Source organism: Antedon mediterranea, chromosome 2 (assembly GCF_964355755.1).
Source record: "Antedon mediterranea chromosome 2, ecAntMedi1.1, whole genome shotgun sequence".
Classification (NCBI taxonomy): domain Eukaryota; kingdom Metazoa; phylum Echinodermata; class Crinoidea; order Comatulida; family Antedonidae; genus Antedon; species Antedon mediterranea.
The window spans coordinates 37,951,529-37,970,456 of NC_092671.1; the positions used below are offsets into that span (position 1 = coordinate 37,951,529).

General features: G+C 34.8%; 2 protein-coding genes and 1 long non-coding RNA gene across 10 annotated transcripts in view; 2 read left to right on the forward strand and 1 right to left on the reverse strand.

Moving 5' to 3' along the window:
* LOC140040988 (disco-interacting protein 2 homolog C-like) overlaps positions 1–7,438 on the forward strand; it is a 49,685-nt gene extending 42,247 nt beyond the window's left edge. For all 8 annotated transcript variants that reach the window (XM_072087311.1, XM_072087312.1, XM_072087313.1 and 5 more), the window contains 10 exons: positions 275–436; positions 715–845; positions 1,520–1,611; positions 1,805–1,881; positions 2,211–2,381; positions 3,067–3,186; positions 3,395–3,469; positions 3,617–3,791; positions 4,128–4,251; positions 4,705–7,438. In XM_072087311.1, coding sequence (XP_071943412.1) covers positions 275–436; positions 715–845; positions 1,520–1,611; positions 1,805–1,881; positions 2,211–2,381; positions 3,067–3,186; positions 3,395–3,469; positions 3,617–3,791; positions 4,128–4,251; positions 4,705–4,957 — 1,380 coding nt within the window. In that variant the 3' untranslated portion in view covers positions 4,958–7,438. The remainder of the gene's footprint in view (positions 1–274; positions 437–714; positions 846–1,519; positions 1,612–1,804; positions 1,882–2,210; positions 2,382–3,066; positions 3,187–3,394; positions 3,470–3,616; positions 3,792–4,127; positions 4,252–4,704) is intronic.
* Positions 1,635–18,928, reverse strand: part of LOC140040993 (uncharacterized) — a 44,650-nt gene continuing 27,356 nt past the window's right edge. Inside the window, exon 9 of the long non-coding RNA XR_011842796.1 lies at positions 1,635–1,679. This is a non-coding gene — a long non-coding RNA (uncharacterized lncRNA). The remainder of the gene's footprint in view (positions 1,680–18,928) is intronic.
* LOC140040989 (uncharacterized) lies at positions 11,867–16,970 on the forward strand. The gene is made up of 2 exons (XM_072087320.1): positions 11,867–12,081; positions 12,666–16,970. The coding sequence occupies exon 2, from the start codon at positions 13,350–13,352 to the stop codon at positions 16,968–16,970; it is 3,621 nt and encodes a 1,206-aa protein (XP_071943421.1). The 5' UTR covers positions 11,867–12,081; positions 12,666–13,349.

Genomic DNA, 18,928 nt, shown 5'->3' on the forward strand with positions numbered 1-18,928 from the left:
CAATGCGCTGAACATTATTACCCCAGTCATTTTTTGGATCATACACATATGGAAACATACTAACATAATGCAGCTAGTAATCAGCGCAAAGTTGTTTCTCGATCTAACTGATACCCATTTATACACCTGGATGGATATTGGCAAATGTAAGTAAAATTTCTTGCCTAAGGAAACAAGCAATGCGGCAAGAGTTGGATTCGAACCACCTCCAAAACACTGCGCCACACTCCCTCATCAAATAACACACTTGATGTGTTTTTGTTTTGTATCTCAGGAGGCAACAGGTACAGTTGATACTAAATCTTGGCCAACAATACTGGACACTGATGACCTGCCAAAGAAAAAGCTGACGAGTTATTACCGAGCTCCTACCCCAGAAATGATGTGCTTCTTGGATTTCAGTGTGTCTACCACCGGCATGTTAGCTGGTGTAAAGGTTCGTTATTTTCAGAGAAAACAGTTTTTAACAACATAATTGTACTACTTAAACAACTATCTTTAAATTGGCTAACTTGTTTTATTATGTAATTTTGTGACTGATATATGTTGTCCTTTGCTATGCTCGAAACATGTCATGTTAATAAATTTATTTTGAGGCAGTTTTAAATTGTTTGATTGTTTCTATCTACCCTGCCTATACAGCTCTTTGATTTATATTTTAAAACATATTATGTATCTCCCTTATTTCAATGAGGTTGTTTTTCTTATTTGTAGATATCACATTCGGGTGCTAGTGCACTATGTCGGTCACAAAAGTTAGCGTGTGAGCTGTACCCATCAAGGGTTATCTGCCTATGTCTGGACCCATACTCTGGCTTAGGATTTGTATTATGGAGTTTAACCAGGTAAAATATACTTTTTTGTTATTATTTTTTTAATTAAATTTCATATGCATCCAACAGCCAATAACTTAGCAATTACAGGATAGATAAACTATTTTATAATTTATCGTGCTTATAAACTAAGTCTCAATTGAGGATTAGGGAGTGGAGTTGAAAGAGTTGTGAGTTACAACCCTGGCACTAGGTCAGGATTGAACCTGGGACCTTGGGATTGGAAGACAAACACGTTCCAACTTCCAAGCTACAGCTCCACTTTATTTTAAGCGTGGTTCCCACTAGCGACGTAACACAAGGACGTAATGCAACGCAAGTGAATTGACCAATCACAAGCGATGGCTTATTCGCTTGTGATTGCTAACTGTCTATAACTTCGCTTGTCATTGGTTAAAACGCGTGCGTTGCGTTTACGTCCTTACGTTACATTCTAGTGGGAACCAAGCTTAAGAGACAAATGACATGTTAGTTATAAACTAAATAAATCAGCTGTCTATTTTCTATGTCCATATATATTTTTTGCAGACAAATTTAACCCTTACCATACCTCCAGTTGCTAGTGTATTTAGTATGAAGCAGTTGATTACATGAACATAAGGGTGGAGCAGTAACACTGCCAGTTGCACCAATTCTTTTCATAGTTGTATTTTTATAAAATAACATGGCTTTACTTGTTTTCACAGTGTTTATTCTGGTCACCAATCCATTTTGATTCCACCTTCTGAGGTGGAGGCTAACCCTGCATTATGGCTCAGCACTCTTAGTCAATACAAAGGTAAATTTACATGATTAGGTTGTGTGAGACATCCACTTTTTCACTTTTTGAAAGTTTCGTAAGACATTCTAGAAAAACAATTATAAATTGTCTATTTTATATATGGACACATTATGCTCCCAAAACTTATTTTTGTTCCACCTCTGTTCTTGGAGAGAGAAATTACTTGACATAATATTTTCTCTTTTTCTAGTTCGTGACACATTCTGTTCATATTCTGTGATGGAACTGTGTACCAAGGGATTAGGAACATCTGTCAATGGACTTAAGGTAATTTTATTCGTTATTTTGTTTCAGGATATATCTGTTACAAATCAGGAATAGAAACTTAACGTAAACTGTTAAATAATTACTTTAAGCTCTGTTACAAAAACATGTGATTATGCCCATATATGGACATGCCACATGACGTCATACCACTACCATATTTGGGAATATCACTACCACATATGTGCACATCACAATTTTTTTTTTTTCAAACTAGTCTGATAGTGTAGACAGAGTTTTAGTTTCAAATAATCTTTTTTTATACACTCAGTATTGAAATAATATTTATGTATCTAAATAAATAAGCATACATGATTTCTTATTTCTTATAGTCTCGTGGAGTATCACTATCTGCTGTACGGTCCCTGGTTGTAGTAGCTGAGGAGAGGCCTAGAGTTGCTTTGACCACTCACTTCTGTACACTCTTCAGAACAGTTGGCCTAGCCACAAGATCAGTCAGCACTGCTTTTGGATGTCGTGTCAATGTTGCTATAGGAATGCAGGTAAGGAAAATGTTCACCTCTTCACTCGTGTAGTATTTATGGCAAATTTAAAATAGTAATACAAATAATGAGTTGAATAGTACACCTAATCATTGTGTAACCTTTTCTATTACACGACGTGCAAAACACAAAAGACTCAAATACAGGTACAAAATATAGTGTGAGAAATTGCTTTATTGATATTGCTCACTTAAGGCTCTGACTGCGAATGCTCTTCCAAACCATTTGCATTAAGTTTAATCATTATCAGAACAAAGAAAATACACTTAATTACTAAAACAGGAATTAAAGCTAATTGATTAATGACCGAAACAGATATACAAAAGATTATATAATAGTTAATCCTATAAACAAATAGTGGACCACAGGCATTTCCAGATTACCCTATGGGGAGTAAATGTGGTGTCTATTCACATTTTAAGTCAAAAACAAATCAACAAAATACTTAATAGCATTCCAAAATGCTGTAAATCAATTAAAAGTAAAATAATTAAAAAGCTAAAAGTAATGTATGCCACATTTGAAATGGAAAAAAATAATGCATTTCACATAAAAAAAATTGCAAGGATACAGCTCAATTTATTTCAATGATTCATTTATACTTATCAGTCAGATTTTTCTATACTTTTAATTAATTTTAGATAAAAAAAGTTGCATATATTTGAGTTTGACATTATGTTTACAGGGAGCCTCCAGTCCTGACCCTAGCAATGTATACGTTGATGTTCGAGCTCTGCGAAATGATCGAGTTACATTGGTGGAAAAAGGCAGTCCACATGGGTTGTGTATGATGGAATCCGGCAAGGTAATGGAAAACTCATCTTTACCATAGTTAATTTAGGATACAGAAATGTATGGAAAATATATTACAGTATATAATAAATATTCTTTATTACTGAATTATAGATATAATGAGTTTGGCTCACTTTTTGCAGAGTTACTTTTATATCATATATGGAATTAAATGTATTTATTATCAAAGATCTTTTAAAATGACATTTTTTTTCTTCCAGATTCTTCCAGGTGTGAAGGTAGTAATTGCACATCCTGAAACAAAGGGACAATGTGCTGATTCTCATTTGGGAGAGGTAAGTGGGGCCTAGCTTTTACCCTGTTCTCATTCTCCTTTATTTAGATTTTATAAAATTGTTTTAAAAATTTGTATTTACAGTGATTGGGTAACTTTTGTGGAAATGGTCTTTTCAAATAAAAAATAAAATGTTTTTTTTCTTCAGGTTTGGGTAAACAGTCCGCACAATGCAGCGGGTTATTATACCATATATGGCGATGATTCCGCCTACGCAGACCATTTTAATTCTAGGCTCACCACCGGGGATACGAATACTGTTTATGCCAGAACTGGCTATCTTGGCTTTATTAAAAGGACTGACCTGACACAAGCTGATGGAGGTATTTAGACAGTTTTCAATCCTTTGTTTTCCCAATGATTATCAAATAGATAACTATGTTGTTTATCTGGATGGATAAGCAAGCCTGTGAGCTACAGCGATTTTAATTGCTTTTGCTTATCCTTGCCTCCTTAGATTTCCACCTGTCTTGTTTTTGTTACCTTGTTTTAAATGTATTTCGATTTTAAAGGCTAAATAAAGAATGAATGAATGAATGAATGAATCTTGTTCTTACTCTACTTTCTCAATCTCCTACAATTACCAAGTTAGTCTTTTTATTAGTGTAAAATCCTTGCTATACAATTATACAAGCAATGCATGGTCGTTTTCCTTTCAGATCGGCATGATGCTTTATTTGTTGTTGGTTCCCTAGACGAAGCGCTATCTATGCGTGGTATGCGGTATCACCCGATAGATATTGAAAATACAGTGTTACGATGTCACAGACATATTTGTGAGAGGTCAGTATATTGTTTGTTTTATTGGGGTTTTTTTTGTGCACCTAAAAAAATGTTTGCATAAGTTAAAAAAAACTTAAATACAGTGGAAACCCCTCCAGTGAAAAGAACAAGGGAAAACTTGAAACCAATTACCCCCCCCCCCCCCCCCCCCCCAATTAAGGGAACACATTGTGCGGTCCTGAAGGTGTCACCATCACGTGTCCGGCGCCGGAAAATCCAATTGAACGTCAATGTTTCCTTGTCACGCGGCTATGCGCATATTGATTGGCGCATAGTCGCGTGGAGCATCGTGAAAACGAAACGTTGATATTCGATTTGCCGGACCGGAACCATGCTAGACCAGGTTTGAAAGACTCTTTAATGTACTGATCAATCTTCTGTCATTCTGTTTATAACATAACAATAGTAAACTCGTCTTTATGCTAATAATTCTTTCTTTTGTTTTTCATTTAGTGCTGTGTTTACTTGGACAAACCTCCTAGTAGTTGTTGTGGAACTCGATGGTGATGAGAAGGAGGCTCTAGACCTTGTTCCCCTCATCACAAATGCGGTACTAGAGGACCACTACCTCATCGTTGGTGTGGTCGTACTTGTAGATCCCGGTGTAGTACCCATTAATTCCCGTGGAGAGAAACAACGCATGCATTTACGAGATGGATTTTTAGCAGATCAGTTAGATCCAATCTACGTAGCCTACAATATGTAATTCTTGTTTGTGTTTAGAAAAAATCTTAAAAGCTGATATCTGTGAAGTTAAGTGAAAGTGAATTATACATCTTGAATGGTTGACTCCTATATGATGGCCACCTGTATGCAAATGAAATGTTGAAAAGTCTTGGAAAGTTGTCATCTATATGGTGGCCACCTGCATGCAAATGAAATGTTGAAACATCTTGAAAAGTTGTCTTCTGTATGATGGCCACCTGCATGAAAATGGAGTGTTGAAACATCTTGAAAAGTTGTCATCTATATGATGGCCACCTGTATACAAATGAATTGTTGAAACATCTTGAAAAGTTGTCATCTATATGATGGCCACCTGCATGAAAATGAAGTATTGAAACATCTTGAAAAGTTGTCATCTATATGATGACCACCTGTATGCAAATGAAGTGTTGAAACATCTTGAAAAAGTTGTCATCAATATGATGGCCACCTGCATGCAAATGAGGTGTTGAAACATCTTGAAAAAGCTGTCATCTATATGGTGGCCACCTGCATGCAAATGAAGTAACTGGTGGAATAATGTCAATTTAGGAACAGTCATCAGACTTTTATTTGTACAGAATACTCCAAATTAATTCATCTTAAACAAAAGATGATTTTTAATCTTCTGTTTTCTTGAATTTTACTATACACTGTATAAGGTGTTTGGTTTCAAACAATGGTGGACCAAGATTTTGGTGCCTAGGTGTGATGTGCGATACATTTTTAATCGATGCACTTTTGCAATTTGTGCTTTTATCATCCTAAGTGATTGCCATTATGGGGATTTTGAGCTTTACATATCTAGTTGTTTCCTTAAGAATTGTAATAGAAATAAAAAACTGTTGATAATGTAATGAGTAATGACAATATATAATAATAATAATAATATATATAATATAAATGTATAAACAATTAATAGTGGGCATAGTATAATAATTATGGGATTAGTTGAGATGTATGTTGCCATACTGGATAATTCAAATACATATTTAAAAACAATGCAAGAGAGTAATACACTCCATAACAGGATTTTCTGTGTTGAATCCTGGGTAATTGGTATTACCATATTAGGAATAACAACTGAACATGCTCAGTGTGACATTTCTGTACATACTGTGGTGGCATCAAATATGTCTTAGTAAAGGGAACTGCTATGTATAATGGTAACATTCAATGCAAAAATGCTGGGATTTTATGTCTATATTAATTATACTGATAATATATGTATGTTGTAGGTTTGTGTGCGTGGTTAGTATATGGCATTATGAATGGGTTATGTGCTAGTGTTGATGACATTGTAAAAATTATCTGTAAAAATGAGAAATGTTACAAATTTTGAGAAAACTAATTGAAATTTTAATAATTATGTGTCGAAATACACATGTCTTTATAAATAGTAAACTTGATGATAGTATGGTAATATTAGGTGTCTGGCTTCTGATCTGTCTTGCAATTTAATGACTCACAGCATTGTATTTGTGCATTGACTGCATTGCACATACACCTTTAATAATGTATGGATTCATGTAACATACATGTTTGTAATCATGTCATGTAACATACATGTTTGTAATCATGTCATGTAACATACATGTTTAATATGTAATCATGTCATGTAACATACATGTTTGTAATCATGTCATGTAACATACATGTTTGTAATCATGTCATGTAACATACATGTTTGTAATCATGTCATGTAACATACATGTTTAATATGTAATCATGTCATGTAACATACATGTTTGTAATCATGTCATGTAACATACATGTATGTAATCATGTCATGTAACATACATGTATGTTACATGACATGATTACATACATGTATGTTACATGTCATGTAACATACATGTATGTAATCATGTCATGTAACACATAAAATATGTAGTAACAGAAAACAACAAATAGGGCTTCTTGGAAGAAACTATTGAACACAATCATTATTATGGAATTTATTAGGCTTAACAATTTATTTATTCTTTGTTTTGTTAATTTGATCCTAAAACCTTGATGGTTCATTACCGCATCATATGTAAATTAAAATTACCATTTTCCTTATGATTGAGTGTTTTACAGACATCTTAGAGCAGACTAGATAACAAGGTTGACCATATTAAGCGAGAGTAAAGGCTGATTCTGTCCCGGTCCTAAGCCATTCAGGTTTATAGATATGTAGCCTATATCTGCTTATTTATCTTTAGAAATATGTACACCTATTTTCCTGTTGATTTAGATATCCACTAGCATTTTGATGCAATTTTTGTAAATTTTGTATAATTTTTAACTTGTAAAACAAATTAATAGTTATTGTATGGTTACTTATATTATTTTTTTATACAGCTAAATTGACGATAGCTTTTTATGTATTGTAATAATTATGAATACATTGATATTAAGTATACAATAATTTTGTAATACCTGTGTATATGAGATGCAATTTCAATTTGACTGTTAAACTAGCAGTTTTTCCACTATTTTTTTTAATCGTGCCTGTGTTTATGTTTTACTCATTATGTAACAGAATTGAGCAAGGGGATGATTTTTATCAACAATTTCTTTTTTGCCAAGAAATATAATAATTATTATTTTTAGTCTTTAAATTCTAATTTAAATTTTATATATAGATATGTATTAATTTGTTTGTGTTGTCTTTTATCAATATGTTTAGTATTATATATTGATGAAGATCATCGCATATGCTGCTCTTTTTCAACCAGTATTATAGATTCACAATTTATTTTGGTTGATTTATGATGGATTTATCAAACACTATGTTGTAAAAAATACACACAACTTCTGCATAATTTTATATAATGTAAGTCAATAATTAAAATGCTAATTTATTTCTGAAATCATTAACAGTTATTAAAAATCATGTTTTGTTTATTTTTATTATTTTCGATGCACATTATTTGTATTAATAATTAGTTTTTGTAGTATATGTAAATTGATAAAAAGAAAACAGATTTTAAAATGAGCAAAAGTTATATAGGCAGTTTCATGGGAAATGTTTTTTTGTAAAAATGTATAAGCATTTAATTGTATTATTTTGTCAATTTTACAGATGTACCCATTTTAATTTATTGAGTATCATATGTGGTCCTATTACAGGCTTGAACACAATACCATGCGTAAAATGTTTGTTTGCAGTCATTGCTGCAATCGTTTCTTCCACAATAGTTAAGCGTGGTTCCCACTTAACTAGAACGCAACGCAGCGACGTATCCACAATAGTTACTAGAGTTTGTAAACATTGGAAAGCTGCAAAATATGAGGATTTATGTGAACAAATTTAGTACTAACGTGTGCTCTGAAAGCTGATGTCATCCAGAGATATACAGCTAAATAAATATGCTTTTGCATCCTACACAAATAAACCATGTATAAACTTTTTTGTTTATTTCCTGTCTATAGTAATAACCAAAATATCGACTTAAAAAAATTTCCTTATTATGTACTGTACTATGTACAGGGATATTTTTTTTTTTTTCAAAAATGGCCAAAAAATTAAGTACAGGGTTGTTTTTCAAAAATAGTCAAAATATCGACTTTTTAAAATTCACTTATTATGCAATAATATTGCCATATATGCACATATATTGCGTTATCATGGTCATATAGAGTCATAGTAACAAGTTATGTGAAAAATAAAAGGGTTGAAATTATGTCATTTTTCGAAAATTTCCCTGTACTATAGTACAGGGTTGTTTTTCAAAAATAGTTAAAATATCGACTTTTTAAAATTCAATTATTATGCAATAATATTGGCATATATGCACATATATCGCATTATCATCATCTTATAGAGTCATAGTAACAAGTTATGTGAAAAATAAAAGGGTTAAATTAGGTCATTTTTCGAAAAATTTCGTGTACTATAGTACCCCGTCATGAAAGAACGACTCAACTGCATAAAGCAAAGTTCTTGTTTTAGCTCTTCACGTGTGTAGATATTATTTTGATTAGCATAATAAACATGCGCATGTACAGGGAAATTTTCGACCTTTTTATTTTTTGACATAAATGGTTACTACAGCATAATAAACATGCACAGAGTCGAATAATGGGTTCTGCGCATGTCAATTGTGCTATAGTAACCAGTTTTGACATAAATGGTTACTATAGCATAATAAACATGCGCAGAGACGAATAATGGGTTCTGCGCATGTCAATTGTGCTATAGTAACCAGTTTTGACATAAATGGTTACTATAGCATAATAACCATGCGCAGAGTCGACTATTGGGTTCTGCGCATGTCAATTGTGCTATTTATTTATTTATTTATTAACAATATTTAACCAGGGTGGCCCAATCAGTCAAAAAGACTGGTCTCCCTTGAGGCCCTGAGTACAATAGTACATTTTAAACTAAAATATAAAAATAACAGTAACACAATAAAATTGTTTTATTTAATATTAATCTTGCTCCACGTTTTTGAAGTTTAGTAAGTTGGTCAAGATCATTATCAAAACGTTTAGACCATACAGTACTGCAGTATTCAAAATGCGGTTGAACAAGAGAAAGATAAAGTTGATTTAAAGTTGACTGATTAATAAAAGGTTTACACATTTAAAGATGGAAAGAGTTGCAAATACCTTCTTGGATACAGATTTCACATGGTCGTGCCAAGTTAACTGGTCATCAATAACTACACCAAGACATTTAAATGTATTAACTCTATCTAATTCATAATTATTTACATTAATCTTGAAATCATGGTCTGATAATCGGCGATTTGTACCCAGAAGCATAATTTTAGTTTTCTCAATATTTATACTTAATTTATTCTTTTTTATCCAAAGGCAGATGTTTTGCATATCTTCAGACATGGAATTTTCAATATTGCAAACATGTTTGTCAGCAATAGATAATGTGGTATCATCAGCAAACAATGATATACTGCCATGAGAAATTACTTGTGAAAGATCATTTATAAAAATAAGAAAAAATAGAGGTCCTAAAATTGAACCTTGGGGTACACCTACCAATAAATTCATTGGTTCAGATATCTTGCCATTAAAAAATACAATTTGTTGTCTATTAGACAAATATGATTTAAACCATTGAAGAGCATGTGATGAACAACCTATTTAAAGCTTTTCTAATAAAATGGTATGATTGACGGTGTCAAATGCCTTTCTCAGGTCTATAAAGGCAATACCTGTAAGTTTACCCTCATCAATATTTTTTAACCAATTGTCAGTCATTTGAATCAATGATGTTTCTGTTGAATGAAATTTTCTGAAACCAGATTGATTATTATCTAAAATATTAAAATGATTAAAAAAATCATAAAGATGCTTATGTACAGCTTTTTCAATGCATTTACTAACACATGATAGTACAGAAAGTGATCTATAATTATTTACATCTTGAGTATCACCCTTTTGTGAAGAGGTGTAACCTTTGCATATTTCCAATCATCAGGAAATACACCAGAACATAATGATAAATTGATGATATATGTCAATGAACGAACAATAATTGAGTTTGCAATTTTCAACATTTTAGGACTGATTTCATCAAAACCAAATGCTTTGTTGGTAGACATTTTTGCTATTTCATTAAATATAAAATCATGTGGTAAGTCAAATATAGTTGGAGGGATGATAACTGGCTGATTACTTTCTATATTTATATTGTCATTAAAAAGTTGATTTGTTTGAACCTATTGTTACAAAATGTTTGTTGAAAGCATTTGCAATATCACAATCATATGTTACATCTTTATTATTAACACTAATATGGGTAGGATTATTTTTCTTTTTAGTAGGTAGAACTTCTTTTAAATTTTGCCAAAGTTTACGATTATTATTTTTATTTTGTTCAATTTTATCAACATAATATTTTCTTTTAGCCTTTTGAAGTTTAGATGTAACTTCATTCCTAACTTCTTTATACTTGTTCCAGTTAACATCTGATTTTGATTTTCTTGCAACTTTGTGTAGTTTATCCCTCTTATTCATAGTATTAAGAATTTTGGCATTTATCCATTTACATTTATCAGAACGAATACGTTTTAATTTTTTAGGTGCGTGACTATTTACAACATTCATAAACATAGATTTCTACATGGACCATGCATCATTTACAGACATATCAGAATCACTAATTATTGACCAGGGTACTTGTGTAAGATCTTGAAGAAATGCATTTTCATCACAAGTCTTAAAACTACGATATTCAACTGTTTTGTGGTCACTACTCTTGACTTTGGTTCCATGAATTACATAGTTATGTAGTGGTCACTTATACTAGTTCGGGTCTAGATGATAGGATAACATCAATTATTGTTTCACTTGTGCTAGTTACTCTAGTTGGTTTATCAATTACCTGGGTTAACTGATTTAGATTACAAATAAAATCAAACATTTCTGTTTCTCTTTTTTTCATTTGATTAAAGTCACAATTCAAGTCTACTAATAATAATATCTCTTTATCTTCAGCAGAAGCTTTCTCAAGAGAAGAACTTAAGTAATCAAACAACAGTGGATTGTAATCTGGAGGCCTATAAACCGAAGATATTAGTATAGGTGTTGAATGTGGAAACTTAATTTCAATCCATATACATTCAAGTGCTCCTATTTTAAGATCCTTTCTGTGACAATAATTTAAATTATTATTAATGTATATTGCTACACCACCTCCATGTCTTGTTTGGTCACATCTTAATAAATTGAAACTTTCAATAGCAATTTCACCATCAGTTATAGTTTCATCACAAAAAGTTTCATTTATACATAATGTCGTAGACTGAATTCATTCAAACTAACTAGAACAGTGTAATAATATAGTTCATCAAATTAAGTGTTATTTGACGATGTTCAATTTTAGAGCTTGGTTGTTAAATTACGATTTATACATTTAATACAATTTTGTTATACTTTACATTACAAACTTTGAATGCAATAGTGAGAATTAAGAAAACGATTATAGGAGTAATAATTTTTGATGATGGTTCGGTGTAATGAGGCTGTTACCGCGACTGCGAGAGGACATGTTTTTGGAGCGCCGATAACTGAGATTGAGGTTAATAACATCCGTTATTTATCTTTATGCATCTGATTGATTAAACCTGTTAAATTTCAAATTTTAGATTGATATTATTTTGTTCTAAGGTACGTTGGTTACAGTAGATGATAAAAGTAGTTTGCACGATATATTAAGTAACTTTAGGCTAGGCTCGAATGAATGTTATTCGCAGCCGAGTTATGTTGGAAATGTTCGCTTTGTGCCAACAGAATCAGCTAGTGTACCTCGCTGTCAAATCAGTCATAGAGTGGTACAAATTGAGTTAATAATTACATTGGAGATATTGTTTCTCAGGCTAGTTGTGTGTCAGTGATTGACCTATAAGTAATTATATTATTGAGGGAAGAGTCTAATTATTGGATTATGAGTATTTATTATGTTGCGAGGATTATGTTCACGGAACATGAGTTTTATCGATAAAATGGTGGATTTGTAAACTAGTTTTTGACCGATGAGGGCGTCATGCTGTAGTTGATTAAGATTTATTTTATGATTGGTGGCGCTATAGTTGTAAACAAAGATTCAAGATGGCTGCGCCCATGTGGATCTAGCGTCAGATTTTAAATGAATATTTTAGAGTTTTGAGCTAGTTATAAGTAGTATAGAAGAGTAATAGATAATTAGGTTGGTTGTTTATACTATTGTGGCTTATATTGATTATTGTTTTTAGTGTTTTGCACAAGTGAGATTTGACCACAAAATTGGAGGATTACCGTCATTTTCTTGAGTTGAGGATTTAAGATAGTTTATCTCTAGTTGGGTAAGTCGGAATGGCCAAGTGCTAGATTGTTGATATCATGTATTTTTATGGGTACTATGCTACTGATTTAGGCCTAGTTAATGATTTTATCAGAAATATTCTTAATGCGATATAAAGAAATGTTAAGAACTTGTTGTTTGTTTTGAGATATTTATATAGTTGAGATAGATAATGTATTGTCAACTTTTATACTTTTTGTTAAAGAATTTCTCTAATTGTTTTTTAGGGGTTTTGTTTTTTTGTATTTTCGTTTCATTGCTGTTGTGTTCTTCACCTTGAGTACGGATATTCACAAATAAAGAATACCAAATTGCAACCAATCTTTTTATTGTATCGTCGTTACTTCTGGTGTGTGCGTCCTGACAAGACATAAATAGAATAGAACCCGAACGACGACAAATGGTGTCAGAAGTGGGATGATTGCAACTCAAGATTGAAGATCAAGTGGAAAACCCTCAACTTAGTGATTAAGGAGTTAACGGTATTATTTTAGATAGTTTTGTGAAATGCATAAATTGATGTACTAATCAGGATTTGTTGAGATTTGTATTGCATTTATTATTTATATATTTCTGTAACCCAAATTATATTGAGATGGCAAATGCTGAAGGTGGTGATGCAGCTCCTGCTGGTATTGCAGAAATGGTGGCTGCCTTGACTGGTGCGTTCCAGAACCTTTCTTCCGCTAGAACGATGCCAGCAATAAAATTAAGTAAGTTCAAAGGGCAACCATTGAATCCTGGTGACCTGTCCTTGCATGAATGGATAATTGAATTTGAGGAGTATTCAACATTCTATAAATTAACGGGACGTGATAAGGCCCAAGCTCTGTTAACACACCTGACTGGAGCAGCTAAGGAAGAGATCCTTTGTCGGGAGGCGGGTGTAAAAGAAGATAGTGCCGAGATTATTAAGATTCTAAAACTGAGGTTTGGACCAGGTGAGCGTGTACAGTCTTTGAGTACAAAGCTGCATGAGAGAGAACAATTGGAGGGAGAAACACTCGCAGATTTTAGTAGTACCCTAATCAGACTGTATGATCGGATGGAAGCAGCTGCTAGTGGAGAAGAGAAAGAGGCGCTGACAAAGCTAAAAGATAGCACTTTAAAAGAAAGATTGGTGACAGGAGTTCGGGATAAGAGTATTCAGAGGGAGTTGAGGAGGATTATAATTGCGAGTAAAGACAAATCGTTTTTAGTTATGAGAGAAGAAGTGATGGAACTATTCCAAGACCAAAGTGTTCAGTCTGTAAACGCAAGAGTAAGAGAGGTTTCGGAAGTTCAACCAGTATCTGTGGCTAGAGTGCAAGGAGAAGACCACATTTTAAAGTTACAAGGGGAACTCAATCAGTTGAAGGAAATGGTCCAAGATATGGTGGGAGTAGTGAAGACTTTAAAAGGTGGTAGAAGTGAAAGGAGAGAAGAGACTTGTTACAACTGTGGGAGGAAAGGGCATGTGAAAAGAGATTGTAGATGTCCAACGAAGTGTCACAAATGTGGGAACCCTGGCCATATGCAGAAGGATTGCCCACAGAGAAACCAAGTAGACAGTATAGAACTTCCTGCACCACAACCATCAGAAGCGGCAACAACGGCATCTACGGTAGTGACACCTGGTGTTGGGATAATATCGCATTCTTCACCGTTGGCAGATAATGATGTTTTAAGAAGCTTACTGATAGCAGACAGTCCGACGGCAAAGTTAATTATTGGTGGGAGAGAATTAGGGTGTATCTTGGATACTGGAGCTGAGACCAGTCTTATTCCTCTGAGTTGTTACCAAGAAGTACTTCGGCCTACCCTTGGAGTCCTAGGAGGCGATGTTGCTATCAAAGTAGTTGGAGTAACTGGGATGACTATTCCGATTGTTGGGTACTTGAAGACGACTATTTCACTGTTTGACACAACTGCTGATGTAGGGTTTTTGGTTGTGGAAGACCATGTTATGAGTAAACGCAGAGTTGATTTCCCGATTATTCTTGGTTGTAATGCATTAAGAGCTGTCTTATGTCAGGGTAATAAAAACAAGAACGAAGCCTGGGACCTGGTAAGTGACGTCTTAGAATCGGAAGAGAAGGAGTCTAATGTGAGGACAAATAATCAAGAAGTTTTCCCTCCTCTGACAGTGCGACAAGTGGAATGTGTGATATCGAAACACTCTGAAGTTGGAAGCATCTTGGTGGAGTCGAGCATGAAAGGACCAGTAAGGGTATTAGATGGTTTTTCTCATCAGGAAAGATCTGTTTGTCAATTAGCAGTAGCAAACGAAAGTGATCAAGAAGTAGTTGTTGATGCTGGGACCATTTTAGGAACAGCGGTGGATGTCAAACTTGCGGACGAAATAGTTGTTGAACAAATCAATGGTTGTTTGGGAGTGATGATAGCTGAAGTTGCTGTTGAAGAAGGAGTAACTATGAAGGGGTATGATGTTGGATCGCAGGTTCAACCTATGAAAGAGCTGAGTGATGTGAATCGAGATTATGTGTGTAAAGACGGTTCCTGTTTGTTGCTACCCAGTGGTGTAACTGTTGAGAGAACTACCGGTGGTGCTGAGGCAGATATGGTCGCACGCTTACTACACGAGAATCAAAAAGTATTTTCAGAAAGTGATATGGATCTTGGCATTTGTAATGTTATTCCTCACCAAATCAACTTAAAGGACGGTACGCCTATCAGACTGCCATACCGTCGGATACCACCTACTCAAGTTCCCGAAATAAGGAAGTTGTTACAAGAAATGTTGGAAAAAGGTATTATTAGGAAGTCCAGAAGCCCTTATGCTAGTGCAGTGGTGCCTGTTAGAAAAAAAGATGGATCTCTTCGATTGTGCATCGATTATCGACGACTGAATTTGCAGACGATTAGGGATTCGTTCCCTCTCCCACGAATTGAGGAAAGCCTAGAAGCAATGAGTGGTGCCAAGTTTTTCAGTTCTCTTGACCTTGCACATGGATATTTTCAGGTGACTATGCACCCAGATAGTGTGGAGAAGACGGCTTTCCGTGTACCATGGGGTCTCTTTGAGTTTACAAGGATGCCACAAGGTTTGATAAACAGCCCGAGTACCTTCCAACGAGTTATGGAGTTAGTTTTTGCTGATCTAAATTTGTCTCATCTTATCATTTACTTGGATGATATCTTGGTTTTCTCTAAGACTATAGAAGAGCATGTTGAAAGGTTAAGGATTGTTTTCAAGCGATTAGAAGAGTTTGGACTAAAGTTAAAGGGGCGAAAATGTCAGTTCTTACGTCGTGAGGTGAGTCATCTTGGTCATGTGGTCAGTGCAGCAGGTATAGCTATGGATCCAGAGAAGGTGTCTCGAATCAAGGATTGGCCAGTTCCAACCAGCACAGAAGAGTTACGATCCTTTCTAGGGTTAGCATCATACTACCGAAGATTTGTGGTAGGGTTTGCACACATAGCTGGTCCATTACATGCCTTAGCTGGAAACAAGACAGGGAAGTCTAAGAAATTAAAAAGATATGTTCGAAACACACAATCAGGGGTAGGAGATTTTAAATGGACACAAGAAGCTGACCTCGCCTTTAATGCATTGAAGAAATTGTTGATTGCTGCACCAGTTCTGAATTATCCAAATTTTGAAGGAGATTTTATTCTTGAAGTTGACGCATCATTGAAAGGCCTAGGTGCTTGTTTGAGTCAGAAAAATGAAGATGGAGAAGTTCATCCTGTTGCATTTGCCAGCAGAGGATTGCGTAATGCAGAACGTAACTATCCAGATTATTCCAGTTTTAAACTTGAGTTATTAGGCCTTAAGTGGGCTGTCGCGGACAAATTTGGAGACTATTTGATTGGAAGACATACCGTAGTTTATACAGATCATAATCCGTTAGCATATTTAGCTACAGCCAAACTAGGTGCCACTGAGCACAGGTGGGTCGCCCAACTTTCAGCATTTGATTTGGAAATAAGGTATCGCCCTGGAAGCACCAATAGATGTGCTGATGCGCTTAGCAGATGTCCTTCAAATATGGATATGGCGGCCGTGAGATCAGTTTGTGAAGAAGAAATCAAGTGTAGTGTGTTACCTGTGGAATTGGTTGATGGAGAGGCGGATAGAGATACAAATTGGTTAGAGACACGTCAACCGTTGCACCCCCATGTTTTTCCTTCATTCAGTTTAGACGAATTGCAGAGATTACAGCAGGCAGACCCTGAATTGGGAGATGTTTGGAAGTGTTGGAAGAGTCACTAGAAGCCTGGTGAAGACCTAGACATTGAGGTTCGAGCCACAGTTAAATCCTGGGTGAGAGAGTGGTCACATTTTGTTGAGGTGAATGGATTACTATTTCGTGAAGTGGAGCGGCAAGGAGGGTCAACCCGACAACTATTAATACCAAGAAGGTTGAAGAAAACCATATTAGAATCTGTACATGATCGTTGGGGCCATCAGGGTAATGACAGGACCCTAAGTCTACTTAGAACAAGATGTTTTTGGCCAGGTATGAGTCAAGAGGTACGGGAGTATATAGGGAAGTGTTTTAATTGTCGAGTTGCAAAACCGCCAAAACCCAGTTTGAAGACCCCTATGCGGCACCTTCTTTCTTTTAGACCACTTGAGGTGTTAGCAATCGATTTTTTGAAAATGGACAGAGGGAAAGGTGGCTATGAAGACATTTTAGTAATGACAGACGTCTTTACAAAATATTCCCAGGCAGTTGCTTGTAAGGATCAATCTGCTAGTACAGTAGCGAAAGTATTAAGAGATGGATGGTTTTGTCATTATGGTATACCTTTAAGGATTCATTCAGACCAGGGCAGAGACTTTGAGGGTAATTTAATTCGAGAGATGTGTAAGCTGTATGGTATCCAAAAGACACGAACAACTCCTTATCACCCACAAGGGAATGGACAAGTGGAGAGATTTAATGCAACTCTTTGTATGATGATAAGATCATTAGAGCCAAATGAGAGAAGACATTGGCCAGAGCTTTTGAGTCATTTGGTATATATCTATAATTCAACACCTCATCGAGCCACCAATGTAGCACCATATAAGCTTATGTATGGGCGAGAACCTACTATTCCTTTGGATCAACTAATTCACAAAACACATCAAGATTGGGAGAATGATTATGTGCAGCGTCAGGCAGATGCCTTGCAGAAAGCGGCAGAGATTGCCGAGAGGAAAATCAAAATGACGAGAGAGAGTGATAAACGGTTACATGATGACAGGGTGGTAAAGTCGAAACCGTTTAAAGTTGGTGAACAGGTATTGCTGAAGCAAACAGCTTTTACTGGGAGACACAAGCTGGTTGACCGTTATCATAGGGAGCCATATAACATAGAGGATGTAAATAGAGAGGAAGACGTGTACAAAATCCGACCAGCATTAGGTGGTAAAGTAAAGACAGTAAACCGCAAATTGATTATACAGGATCCTCGTGATGAAATATTGGAAGAGTGGCCAATGCCATTGCGACCAGAGGTAGATGAAGAGAATAAGATGCCATTGCGACCAGAGGTAGATGAAGAAAATGATTGTAATGATTCTTCAGATGAGGAAGAAGATTTTCTTCTACAAATTGAGATTCCAGAGATGCCGGATAGAGTGGTGGAACAAGAGATTGATCCAGTGAGGCGCTCAGTACGTGTAAATAAAGGGACACACAGTAATCCGGGTCAGTGGCCTAGATCTGTTTTCGAGAAGTAATGGTGGATTATAGTATTAATTATATTGTAGATTTTTTTTTATATGTTATTTTATTTTGTAAATTCACATTCGGGGCGAATGTTCTGAGTCAGGATGGTTTGTCGTAGACTGAATTCATTCAAACAAACTAGAACAGTGTAATAATATAGTTCATCAAATTAAGTGTTATTTGACGATGTTCAATTTTAGAGCTTGGTTGTTAAATTACGATTTATACATTAATACAATTTTGTTATACTTTACATTACAAACTTTGAATGCAATAGTGAGAATTAAGAAAACGATTATAGGAGTAATAATTTTTGATGATGGTTCGGTGTAATGAGGCTGTTACCGCGACTGCGAGAGGACATGTTTTTGGAGCGCCGATAACTGAGATTGAGGTTAATAACATCCGTTATTTATCTTTATGCATCTGATTGATTAAACCTGTTAAATTTCAAATTTTAGATTGATATTATTTTGTTCTAAGGTACGTTGGTTACAGTAGATGATAAAAG

Coding starts and splice junctions, on each gene's coding strand:
- LOC140040989 (XM_072087320.1), top strand. CDS start 13,350: ATGGCAAATGCTGAAGGTGGTGATGCAGCTCCTGCTGGTATTGCAGAA.